The following is a 12,574-nucleotide window of genomic DNA, read 5'->3' on the forward strand; positions in this document are numbered from 1 at the left end:
CACCACCATTTTGTCCGTCTGTATCTGGAAGTCCCACAGGATCTTAGCTCAGTCATTCTCCACCATCCTTGTGGGCGTCTCCCATTTTGACCTCGGGACTTCCAGGTTATACTCGGCACAGATGTTCCTGTACACTATGCCGGCCACTTGGTTATGGCGTTCCATGTACGCCTTGCCTGCTAGCATCTTGCACCCTGCTGTTATGTGCTGGATTGTCTCTGGGGCATCTTTACACAGCCTGCACCTGGGGTCTTGCCTGGTGTGATAGAGCCCAGCCTCTATGGATCTTGTGCTCAGAGCTTGTTCTTGTGCTGCCATGATTAGTGCCTCTGTGCTGTCTTTCAATCCAGCTTTGTCCAGCCACTGGTAGGATTTCTGGATATCAGCCACCTCCTCTATCTGCCGGTGGTACATACCATGCAGGGGCCTGTCCTTCCATGATGGGTCGTCCTTTTCCTCCTCTTTCTTGGGTTTCTGCTGCCTGAGGTATTCACTGAGCACGCTGTCATTTGGGGCCATCTTCCTGATGTATTCGTGGATGTTCGTTGTCTCATCCAGGACTGTGGTGCTGACACTCACCAGTCCCCGGCCTTCTTTCTTCCGCTTAGTGTACAGCCTCAGGATGCTGGACTTGGGGTGAAACCCTCCATGCATGGTAAGGAGCTTTCTTGTCTTGATGTCAGTGGCTTCTATCTCCTCCTTTGGCCAGCCTATTACCCCAGCAGGGTACCTGATCACAGGCACCCCGTGTTGATGGCCCGGATCTTGTTCTTACCGTTCAGCTGACTCCTCAGGACTTGCCTGACCCTCTGCAGGTACTTGCAGGGCTCTAGAGTAACTTTTTGCCATGGGCGCACTGGTGCACCTAACTCACACAAAAGTTAGGCGCACTCAAATTTTTCAACCGCATCACTTAACAACGCAGTTTTACACGTGCACTTTTTTTGGGGGGGGGGATTGCAGTCCATACAGACAATATTCATTTCTAAATTATTAACTAACAATCTTGTGCTTAAAGTGCTTTGTCAATATTGTAGAAAATGTCAAACTTAATCATCATCTTGGCCTCCTCTGACGACTTGTTTGCTGTTGCATGCTGCTGAAAGTCAGTGGCGAGAGGGGACACTTGGGCAGTGCATTTATTGCAGCATATAATGTGTTTTCTGGACACACTGTGCTTTTTCAACATTCAAAGATTGATGGCACCGTGTCAGAGCACTGCCTATGAATTTCAGAAGGATCAGGCCTTAACTTAACAAAAAGTTATCAACACTTCTTTTCATCTTTTCTTATTACCCACAGCTACATCCACTTCTGTTGGGCCTAGGCTGCTCACTAGGGCTGCGTATCATCACTGATTTCTATAATCCATTTGATTTCGATTCGATTCAATTTAGCCTCAGACAGTCAGAAATATTATAATTCTGATCATTTATCAGTACTGACTTTTTCAGAATTGTGAACATCACAGCAGATGCTTTTGTGTCAAAGTAACTGAGAATAAAACAAAGAAAAACATGAAGGAGATTTTTCTGGCCTGGCTTTTTATAGCAGATAACCTTAAAAATATTCTGCAATTTTGCATAATTTTAAAAAGTTAAAATTTCTTCAGTATTGAACAGCAGAAAAAAATAGGCTTTCTTGTCCGAGGTCATTTAAGTGAAAAAAAGAAAAAGAAAAGAAAAAGACAGCAGCCACAGCGCTGTAAACAACGGTAGACTGGTGGGTAATAAGCGAATGAATAATACAGAAAACAGAGATTTGAGATGGGAACCTGTTCTTGAAATACAGAGAGAGATAGAGAGCTGTGCATGAAGTGTGATTTTTATTGTGGTGGAAGCAAACAGCAAAAGTCAGAGGGAATTCATGACGACATTGATCAAATGTGAAGCGCAGTTTGCTGCTTCTTTTGCTGCTGGCTTGGTGAATTTTGGTTGGAGAGACAAAACCTGCAGCTCAGAATCAGCGCAAAAAAACGTAAACACAGCGTGGACCCAACGCATCAGGATCACTAAGCTCCGACAGCGTGTCCGTCTACAGGCCATCGGGTGAGAAAGCCAACAAAGACAAAGCTGATTCTGATGCGTCGGTCTGTGTTTACGTCTTTGTGTGGAGTCCGTGTGCCTGCTCTCATTTGCTGTTTGGTTGTTGTTGAAATGCTTTTGTGAGCTTTAATCTGAGAATCTGGCGTTTCTGGCAAAACACAGTTATATTTAAAAGTCGATTCAGGATTTAATGAATTGATATCGCTTTATTCAAGCTACTCACCTCCCACAACCACCTGCACTTTCAACTGGACCACGGCCAATCAGAGAGGCCCCGCCCCTGACTATCTCTGATTGGTTTAGTCCACGATAGGGGCATAATGTGTGTCTGTTGCTGACCACACGGAGAGTTGCAGAGATTTTTTTTTTTTTTTTTTGTTACCCGAGCAGTTGGTTGCACTGCTGCGACCAAATATTTTTTTTAGTCGCACCACTGAAAAATTTGGTCACATTTGCGACCAAATGGTCGCACTCTAGAGCCCTGACTTGGTGTTTGCAGCTTTCCTAGCGGCCTCTTGATGGTTCCCATTTGCATTTGGAATCCCCAGGTACTTGTAGCTGTCCTCTATGTCTGCAATGTTGCCTTCTGGTAGTTCAATCCCCTCAGTTCTGACTACCTTCCCTCTCTTTGTTATCATTCGACTACATTTCTTCAGTCCAAACAACATTCCGATGTCATTGCTGTATATCCTGGTTGTGTGGATCAGTGAATTGATGTCTCGATCACTCTTGGCATACAGCTTGATGTCATCCATGTACAGGAGGTGGCTGACAACTTCGTCGTTCTGTAGTTGGTATCCGTAGCCAGTAGGGCTGGGCCATATCATACCGTTCACGGTAATACCAATATAATGCCGTCAACAATAAGAAAATGAAATATCGCGATAGAATATGGATAAAACGCGCATGTGCAATGCCTTTGTTTTCATACGCACATGGCGGAAAAAAAAGTGCCGCCGACAGAGAATGAGAAGGGTGAAAGTGGATCGTTGAATGAAACAGATGAACCAAAATTGGTTTGTAAAAATGCTGCAACTTCAGTGTGGAACTAGTTTAGCTTTCGTCCGTCAGATACACAACAAAGCACTATTTTTGGTAGAGCATGCACACTTAAAATCAATCCTTTGATTTTTCTGAAAATTATGTATGAATTCTGCCAGTGCACAGGCTCATCAACCTAGTCTTGCAGTCTAGGCAGACTGCTTGGTCTACCAGATATCCTTACAACTTACGGTGTGGCTAATTTGCATTGCAGCAGGATTTTTAAAATGAAGTTGAAAAATGGGAGCCACATATAACGATATTCGTTTAAAATTTTGATAGAACAGTAGCAATATGATGTCCTAGTAAGTGGATATCAGGCCCTTGTTGAGCAAAATTGAGTATTTTGGTCCAAATAACCCAAAATGTCATGTCCACATATGTGGACGCCAGGTAGGAGGTTAAAGCAAAATGATGTTAATTGACCGAACTTGTTGCTTCTGGGCTTAATAAAGTTTCTGAAATCGATAAACACAAACATAGACACTTCTCTGCAGAAAGTTAAGCATATTTCCAGTCCTGTTGGTGTTTGTAGTTCCTCTTTTCTGATGTTTTTTCACCTGGTAAAAGAAAAATAGAATTTTTGCTAAAAAAGAAATGGATGCAAAAACTGTTTTTCTTAACTCTGTGAGGTCTAAGTCATCAGTGATCCTAAGTCAGATGTTAAGTCTATGTTTTAGAAAACAAGAAAACTTTTGATTTAATTTGTAGGAAAAATAATTTGAAGTCAGAAATGTGACTGAGATTGTTTTTTTGTTTGTTTTTTCATTCCAGCCACTGGCTGCTATGACTTCGAAGAACAGCTTTCTAAAGCCAAACAAATAAACACGACTGTATAAGAAACTGATTCACCCAAAACCAGTTTACAAACCTTACACTCATGTAAAAAATATGATTAAAAAAATCCTCCACGACCACTTGCATACAGAACACAGCCCACCAGACAAGGATATTGGAAGAAAGAACAAAGAAGGATTAATCAATAGTAAACATAAATTTCAACCTTGAAAGATCCCTTTAAAAATTTAATATTATAAAGAATGTTATATGACAGACCTGTTTAGTGCAAAAATATCTGTTATAAGTAATATTTTTTATTATCTTTCCACATAAAAGTCTTGAACTAGTAAATACACAGTGAAGAAAGAGCATGCAGACGCAGGACTTCAGGTTCATGTTGTAGAATTAGAGGACACAGTTACACCAATCTGTGGCACACTGCTTATGAGGCGCAGACTGATGTCATCAGGCAGTCCGTATGACTGCAGTTTCTGTTTAATCTGAGGAGGAAGAAGGAACAGTGAGAAAACATCACCACACTCTCAGGTGTGGTTTTTCTTTGGAAAGTGGATTGAGAAACAATTCATCTACAAAACAGTTTTACTATTTTACACTGAGAAAATGTATATTTTGTAATGTATATCTTGAGTGAACAATTCAGGTTTTCTTAATTCTTGAGCATAAACAGGTGAAAGTCTAAAAGATGTAAAGCTAGATTCTCCCTCTGATTCTTTCACATTTAGATGCTACTTTATAGTTCTGCTAACTGTTTTATCTAAGAACAGTTATCAGTCCTAGATACATACGCATATATAAAGCTGAAGAACAAAGCAAAGACATTTAATTTTTGGGATTAAGATCCTACATTTCAATTAATTACTTGCATTCATGAGGAGACCAATTAGTTTTCATTGTTGATTTTCATGCTTGATTAATTTCAGATTTCTCAGAGAAGTTGGAATTGAAAAATGTCAATCCCGATTGTTATTTGCTTAATGAATAGCAATATTAATTTTAAACACATTTTGTTTTCTTGGTTTTATGACTGGTGGTCTAATACAATTGTTAGTCACTGTATACATGAATACACCACATTTCCTAAACATTTGTGCTGCAGGAAGTCAGTTAGGACATGGCTCAGTTTAGCCATGCAATAATTCCACAGGTAATTCTGATGGTAATTATGTAATTATTACAGTTCACAGTCCTGCTCCTCTCTACAGAAATTTTAACAAATTTAAAAATACTGAATTTGATATTTCAACTCAAAGTGTTTGTGCTGCCTGAATGCCAAAAAACAGCAAGTGAAGGCAAACAAAACAAAACAAACGTAGACAAAAGTTCAGACACACACTGTGATCTGAACTTTTTTTTCTGTAATCACTCACAGAAGCTGTTTCTATCGTAATGTCTACAACTGCAGGGGTGTAGTTCACTGGTACGCTTATTTGGTTTCTGACTGGATATAAGTCTGACCTGATTTAGGAAGACATTGGTATTGATTTTAGATAAATCCATCGACGAGGAAAACTTCATTTTCAGCGCTGCAACATCTAGAAACACAAAGAATGTTAGAATGTCTCTAAACCAACAAGAATGTTTTTCTGACTTGATTTGTTTGAGTTATCTAATCATAACATTTCCTTTACAACTTTATGTTCATGTCATTAGAGATGGGTCATTTTTGTATTTTCAAACATAGTTTTGTAAAACTAATACAATTAGTTTTCTACAATATTTGTTTTTATTTATTTTCTGTCACTTTGTTTATCATTTCACAGTGTTTTTCCCATTAAGAGTACTGAGAAATTAAGATAAATTTTGTAAGAGTTTTCTCAAGGTCACTTTTCCTCATTTGGCAGCCCTGGAGTAAGTCATCTTACTCCAGGGCTCAACACTGAAATGCAGAACACTTTGCAGTCACAATCAAGTCTACTTTGTAGTTGTAATAAACAAAGTTCTTGACTACAATGTGCACTTGAGGCCATTGACTTTCATGTTCAGAAGCCAAACTTCAGAATTAAATTTAACATTTTTAAACCTGGTACAAATAAACACTTTGGTCTACAGCCTCAATAATTAAAGGATATAGAGTTCTGCATGTTCTAGCCTATCCAAGAACTTTATGTTTGGCTTGAGGTGAAATTCTAATATTTTATTGGTCTCTTACATATCAATACATACATACATATCAATAATTACCAGGTGTGTGCATGTAGCCTTTTAGCTAAGCTTGCTAGCGCTAGTGGTTTAAATGTCACTCTGCCCTCTAGTGGATGAAGCTGAAAATTAAATTTCTGCAGTTAGTGGGTGGTTTGAAAGTGAGCAAATGTTTACCAAAGTTGAACTATGCAAAGAGCAATTATGCAGCGATTCCACTGGAATGAGGGAAACTATCAACAAGTTCTGGGTTTTTGGTTTGACTCATCCTTAACACAAGTACGAGATTTTATTCTTCTGCTATTTTCTATTTATTCACTAAATCTATCAAATAAGACTAACTTTGAGTGTTAAACATCACTCCACGCTTTTATACTCACACTCTGGTGTATTGGGTGATGGAGTTGGCAATGCTGTAAAAAGTCAAAACGGCGGTTACTCATGAACTGCATCAGTTGTGCAGTTGTTAGTAGTGGATGTTAATGCACTGCTCACCTTTTCTAACGGTCACAATGACACATCGAAGCTCAGAGTGGTACTTGGCTGCACTGTGAAAATAAATCAGTACAATAGAGCCATTATTAAATTGTGTTTTAAATTTAAAAAAAATATTTTCAATGTTTTAGTGTTGTAACCTGTTTAAATGATCTTTTTTAATGTTTAGAGAGTTTAACTTGTAGATATTTAGTTTGCTACAATTTGATTTATTTTGATTTTAAGTCAAACAACAAGAAAAATTAGTACCTTATGATTACCTTTTATAATTAGCATCAGTAACTTTACAAGTATAAGAAACACAAAAATATAATCCTTTGATGCAGTCACAACATCAAGTCTACAAACCATTGAACTTTAGTATCTTTGTTGGAAATGCTCTTCCGGTGAAGCAGGATTTCAGCAGATAAAATGTGTCCTCAGTACCCTTCAACCCTTAGCAGTCATGATCATGAGACACTAACAAAATAGTGTGCACCAAATAATGAATCAGCTATGAAAGGAAAGATAACGTGTATATGCCCTATTAAGGGGATATGTGTATGATGCTGTGGACTTGTTGTCCTACTGGTTTGCACAGACTGAATAATGACATTTTTAGCATTAAATGAGTTATAATTTGTCAAATTAACTGATATTCTATTTAGTACTTAAAGGTTTAAATGTGGAAACTGACTTGGCCAGTCTTAGATCTTCCTGTTCTTGTCACTAATAAAAGCTTTGTTTTGCAGCTGGACTATATATGATATCTGGACTCATTATGTTGCTCTTCTTTCTCTTCTCTTTTTCCTTAATCTTTAACTTGCTGAGGCAGCTCTTGGTAAAAAAAAAAAAAAAAACCAACAACAAAACATTGCATTTTGCAGTATTTATCTGTTTCTGCTCTACTTTCAAAACCAATCTTTTCACACCTACGCAGGTGTCTGCTGTTATGGAGTTATTCCTCAAAGGTATTTAAAAAACATATGTGTTCTGTCTTCAGTGAATTTCAGTTTCTCGCTATGTCTGCTTTGTGACTGTTTTGATGCTACAATTATAATGTCAGAGTGTGAAAAGGTTTACAGGAATGCAGTTTGGACACATATCATGAGTGAACAAAAAAGGGCAACATATTCAGCAAATTACAGTTGTTCCATTTCACTTTTTTTAATGAAAATTTCAATAGTTTTTGTATAGGATCATATTTATGAAACAGGATACTGACCCTAAAACTGCCTGGACAACAAAACAAATGGGGTGGCTTTGTTCAGCTACTGAATCAGATGGTGTCCACGTCAGTGTGAACTGTCCTGGGCCTGTTTGATTTTGAGTTACTGTGTGCGGCGCGCTGAACAGCAGCTCAGAGATCCTTTAAGAAAAAAAACAAAAACAAGAAAAAAGTTAGTTTCTCAAAAGTTCCCCATCTTCAAACAGAAAAAGGTATTTACCTGTGACATGGTTCAGTTTTGGCTTAAAAGATGTTTATTTTTATTCTTGTTTCTCTTTAATTGTCTTAGCTTAACCTAGTGCTAGTACATCCTAACATCAGTATAAAACCGGTTGGGTTGCTGGCTTATCAAACCTGTCTGTAGAAGCGCAGCGTAGAAGTGCTAAAGTTACACAACTCAGAAGATAAGATTCATGATCTGATTAAATGAAAAACAGGTTTGATTTGCGCATTAAAGCTACATTTTAATTTTAGAAACTGTCAGTGCTGCAGGATGTGTTAATCATTGGTAATTTAACAAATAAAGCCTTTAATTCTATATTTAGAGATCTACTTACGTGGAGTTAAGTGTCTGTGCCTTGATGCTGATAGCCAGAGTCTGATTGACGTAGGTGTAGAGCTGGGTTCTGTGGGCTGGGGTTGGAGGCAGGAACATGGGTAGAAAGAGTCCCTCTGTGCACGATGGCACTGCAGGATCCACTGAAACAACACACAAAGCAGTGATGACAATAATAAAGACTTTTTTTTAAGAACAGAAACTCTAACTGGTCCACCAGGATTGTTTTTCTCATCTACAGGTAGCCAAGCGAAAGCTTTTTCCAAGTTCATAAGCAGCCAAGTTGTAAAGTAAAGATAAGTTGTTTAAATCTTGACAAATTCTGGGTTTCTTGCAGTAAGGATAAAGTAAACGTTAGCTTCATGGTGGCCAAAATCAAAAGGCCAAAATAACAGGGCCATTAAGCAGGAGCCAGGAGAAATTATTTGTACCTCTCACGACAAACTGAACTGGCATTTTGCTGATAGCGTCGTTGGTTGTTATTATTGTTTGTGTCCCGTTGGTTTGAGTCAACGTTATGTTCTGTCTGGGAAAGTCCTCTATCATCAGCTGTACCGCATACGGACCTTCATCACTGCTGTTTGTGGGGCTGAATGACAGAGTACAAGAGGACTGCAAGAAGATAAAAATAGGGCCATGAAGACAAAATAGCACAAATATTTCCTACTTACTAAAAAGCAACATTTCACATAATTTACACTTATCTAAATGAACAAAAAGCAGGCTTTTTTTGTTTGTCTTTGCCAGATATATTGATCTGACATGATGAACAAGCATTGTTGTCTATGCCAACATGTCTCATCTTGATGCATGCTCAATCATCCAGGTAAGTAAATCTCCAAAAGTTGATTCTGTTCATCTGGACGTAGCGTTTCGTCACTCATCCAAGTGACTTCTTCAGTCTCAGCTGACTGCAGGTTTCTCCGAGCTTATAAACAGTACATTTGCATAATGACTGAAACCAGCCCAGTGAGGAACAATGGGCTGGGAGGTCAGTTCGTTAATCTGACACTGGAGCCAACATGTCTCCAGTGACAAAAAAAATAGCTGTTACTTACTGGTGAAAGGCTGAGGACAGACGGTGGTGTGCAGGGACTACACTCTGAGAGTGATGCATCTCCATTTCTGCATTTCACTATGTCTCCATCAGGATCAAACATCAACAGGCTCAAATTTCTTGGACAGTTTGACGGAACTCTGAAAGAAAGTTAAAAAACCAAACAAACTCATTTTCCATTATTTGCATTCATTTCCATGAAATATCTGACACAATTTTTTATTCATTTTGATAGCTGCTCAGTACACCCACAGCCTGGATGCTGTTCTGGGTTTATGGTTAAAGTTTCACAACTGCAAAAATTAACTTGGACCAAAGATTAATTTTCACTTGTAGCATTCTCTATCTTTCTCCTTCTCTATGGTGAAACTTTCCATCTTAAAGCAAACTAGTCTGTGAAAAGCAATGAAAGTGCCAGACGTGACACATAAAATTGTATGAATGCATGTATCTGTGTATAAATACTAAAAAAGGAATGGAGGCACAAACAGGGCTGACCTGATAGCTGGTATGATAGTGGTCTGTGGTGATGTGTTGGCTTTGCCGATGTCAGAGCGGATCCTCAGTTCCACCAGAGCCTGAATTTTAAATGATACGATGCCATTTTTGATGCCAAAGATCCAGTCTATGCCAGAGACCCTGTGATAGAAATGAATGACTTTTCAGAGGAGGTTTTTTAACGTTCATTCCCCCTCAGACAACAAAAAACATATTTATGCATGTGTAATTATGTACAGCGTATGTGTGCACTCACGGAATTGAAAATATAGAGTTGCTGGAAAAAAGCCGAGAGATGACTCCTTCAGTTTGGCACCATTCTCCTATACTCTCCTCGTCGACCTTGTCTAAAACAAGTGTCTGACCACCGATGGAGTAGGGCAAACTATACAAGCAGGAGCTGTAGCCCAACTTGTAATACAGGATGCCCTGCAGATTTACAGTGAAGATGTGTTTACTTAAACACCTTCAAAATTCACAAAGTAAATATACTTGTCTTTTGAGAAAGTGTACTTACAGTGGAAGATCCTGTTGAAACATTGCCACGTGGATAGTAGTTCACCACTATACTGTAAAAATTAGCCTGAACACTGCAGACCAGCAGCATCAACACCAGCGCAGAGAGCGGCATGATAAATGTGAGAACGTCTCTGCACAAAAGAAAGTCATAGTAGGCTGGGACATGTTGTAGTATGAGGAAATGTTTCATGGTTGTCTGTTTGACAGTAATTTGCAGTGAAGACAGGGCTAACCGGTTTGCCAGTAACAAAGAAATTAAATTCCTTTCCACATCGTACTGGGACTTCAAACATTATCTTTGCTCTGCATTACATTTGTCAAGTTTTTTTTAATTCTATATTTTATTTTTTTGTTAACATTTTCAGCAGTAGTTGGTGATACATGTCAGTGTGAGTTTTCTGGATGGATTAGTGCAGAGGTCGCGCTGTGTCCAAAACATCCGGGAGAGCGAACGAAAGCACACAAGGGGAGGCGAAAAGAAGGGAGACTACCCAAAACACAACACACAGACAACAAACATATTTACAAAGAAACAAGCCCTGGGTCCCAAGACTGCCCCTGGAGGAGAGAGAGAGAGAGAAAGAGAGGGAGAAAGAGCAAAAACAACAAAAACACATGTTGCCCAATACGGGATCAGCTGGTGAGACCATGACAATATCTTCATTTCAGCTAATCCTTGATCCCGCTTCTCCATTAAGAAAAAATTACAAGCACCCGTCAAATATCCCTTAAATGTGGCGCCTGGATGTGTTCCACTTTCTACAATAGCCCCCCTGTGAAGGTGCAATAAACAGGAGGCCCACTTGTGATAACATTCTACATGCATACAACTGGTGACAACATGATTCTACTATTGCTATAGTGAAATTGTTAAAATATGTGATCAATATATGGAATAAAGAAATCTGCCGTTACATCAGCCTGTGGCTTTTCGTCAGACTCTGTGAACGAGACACTCTCATGACACATCGAGTGACACGCAGCGTCTGTATAAAGAAAGCCAATTCAGACTGTATTTCCTCAGGAGGCCGAGGTCTTTCAACATCTGCTGGACGCTCCTGAGGATGTTTTATCTGTTTATCTGGGGGCTGGCGCCTATCCTAGCTACCATAGGGTGAGAGTCTGTCGCAGAGCTAACACAGAGAGACAGGTAACCATTTGCAACCATTTGCAATGATGTGATATTTTGGCATTTTGGTGTGAGCACCCCTTGAATTCAAGCAGTCTCACACTCAAATCTGTACTGAATATCCCAATACTATGGACTCAGTGTTTGCTATATGCTACTTCTTTTCATCACAAGTGATGTAGTAACTGGTGGTGTAGTTGATAAAGACTTGTAGGAATAGTAATTGGTGGCAGTTTGTTGTAGTACTAGTAGATTCAAAGGTTAGAATCATAATGCACCTTGACACGACTGCAATACAAATGAAACTAGACTGAATTTACGAAAATACGTATATTCACTAACCTAATGCAGGTGGGACACAATGAGGATTGGCTCTAATCACCACCTCCAATGCTCACATTGATGCAAAATATGTTAAAATAAATTAATATGGTAGCTACACTATTGACATTAAAACAAATGTTATTTATATAGTCTGTAGGATAAGCTTTCATTTTTAGACAATGTAAATGTCCAACAGCTCTTTGGAAATGCTTGATCATACCTCTACTGTGTCATGAACTGGCTGTGCGCAGCAGGCAGGATAGGACCCAAAAGCAGACTCACAGGCAGGGCTGACTCTCAAAAACACAACTTAATTACAGGCGTACAGGTTATACAAAATGAAACAAAACTAGAATTGCAAAACCTAAATATACAGCGAAACACACGAAGAAATACACATCCATGAATGAGGGAGAATGCGACACTGGACTGAGTGAAACAGAGACGAGAGAGACATGATAGGCGGGGGAACATGTAATGACACACATTATTTAGATACACTCAACAAAAATATAAACGCAACACCTTTGTTACTGCTCCCATTCCCCATGGGATGGACGTAGCGACCTAAAATTCATTCCAGATACACAATATAACCATCCCTCCCAAACAGTGGTCACAAATCAGTCCAAATGTGTGGTAGTGGGCACATCTGCTATATTGAGATAATCCATCCCACCTCACAGGTGTGCCACATCAGGATGCTGATCTGACATCATGAGTAGTGCACAGGTGTACCTCAGACTGCCCACAACAAAAGGCC

At 39.2% G+C, this 12,574-nt stretch overlaps 1 protein-coding gene across 1 annotated transcript; it reads right to left on the reverse strand.

Annotated features, from left to right (window-relative positions):
• Window positions 1–4,160: 4,160 nt before the first annotated feature.
• Window positions 4,161–10,470, reverse strand: LOC101475919 (uncharacterized). Its single transcript, XM_024798885.2, has 11 exons — window positions 10,357–10,470; window positions 10,096–10,268; window positions 9,840–9,980; window positions 9,343–9,481; window positions 8,716–8,896; window positions 8,286–8,427; window positions 7,726–7,869; window positions 6,522–6,574; window positions 6,407–6,439; window positions 5,343–5,419; window positions 4,161–4,366 (listed from the first exon to the last, which is right to left on the reverse strand). Exons 1-11 carry the CDS (start codon window positions 10,468–10,470, stop codon window positions 4,259–4,261), a joined length of 1,305 nt encoding a protein of 434 aa, XP_024654653.2. The 3' UTR covers window positions 4,161–4,258.
• Between the last annotated feature and the right edge of the window lie 2,104 nt (window positions 10,471–12,574).

The sequence above is a fragment of the Maylandia zebra genome, linkage group LG3 (genome assembly GCF_041146795.1).
Source record: "Maylandia zebra isolate NMK-2024a linkage group LG3, Mzebra_GT3a, whole genome shotgun sequence".
Classification (NCBI taxonomy): domain Eukaryota; kingdom Metazoa; phylum Chordata; class Actinopteri; order Cichliformes; family Cichlidae; genus Maylandia; species Maylandia zebra.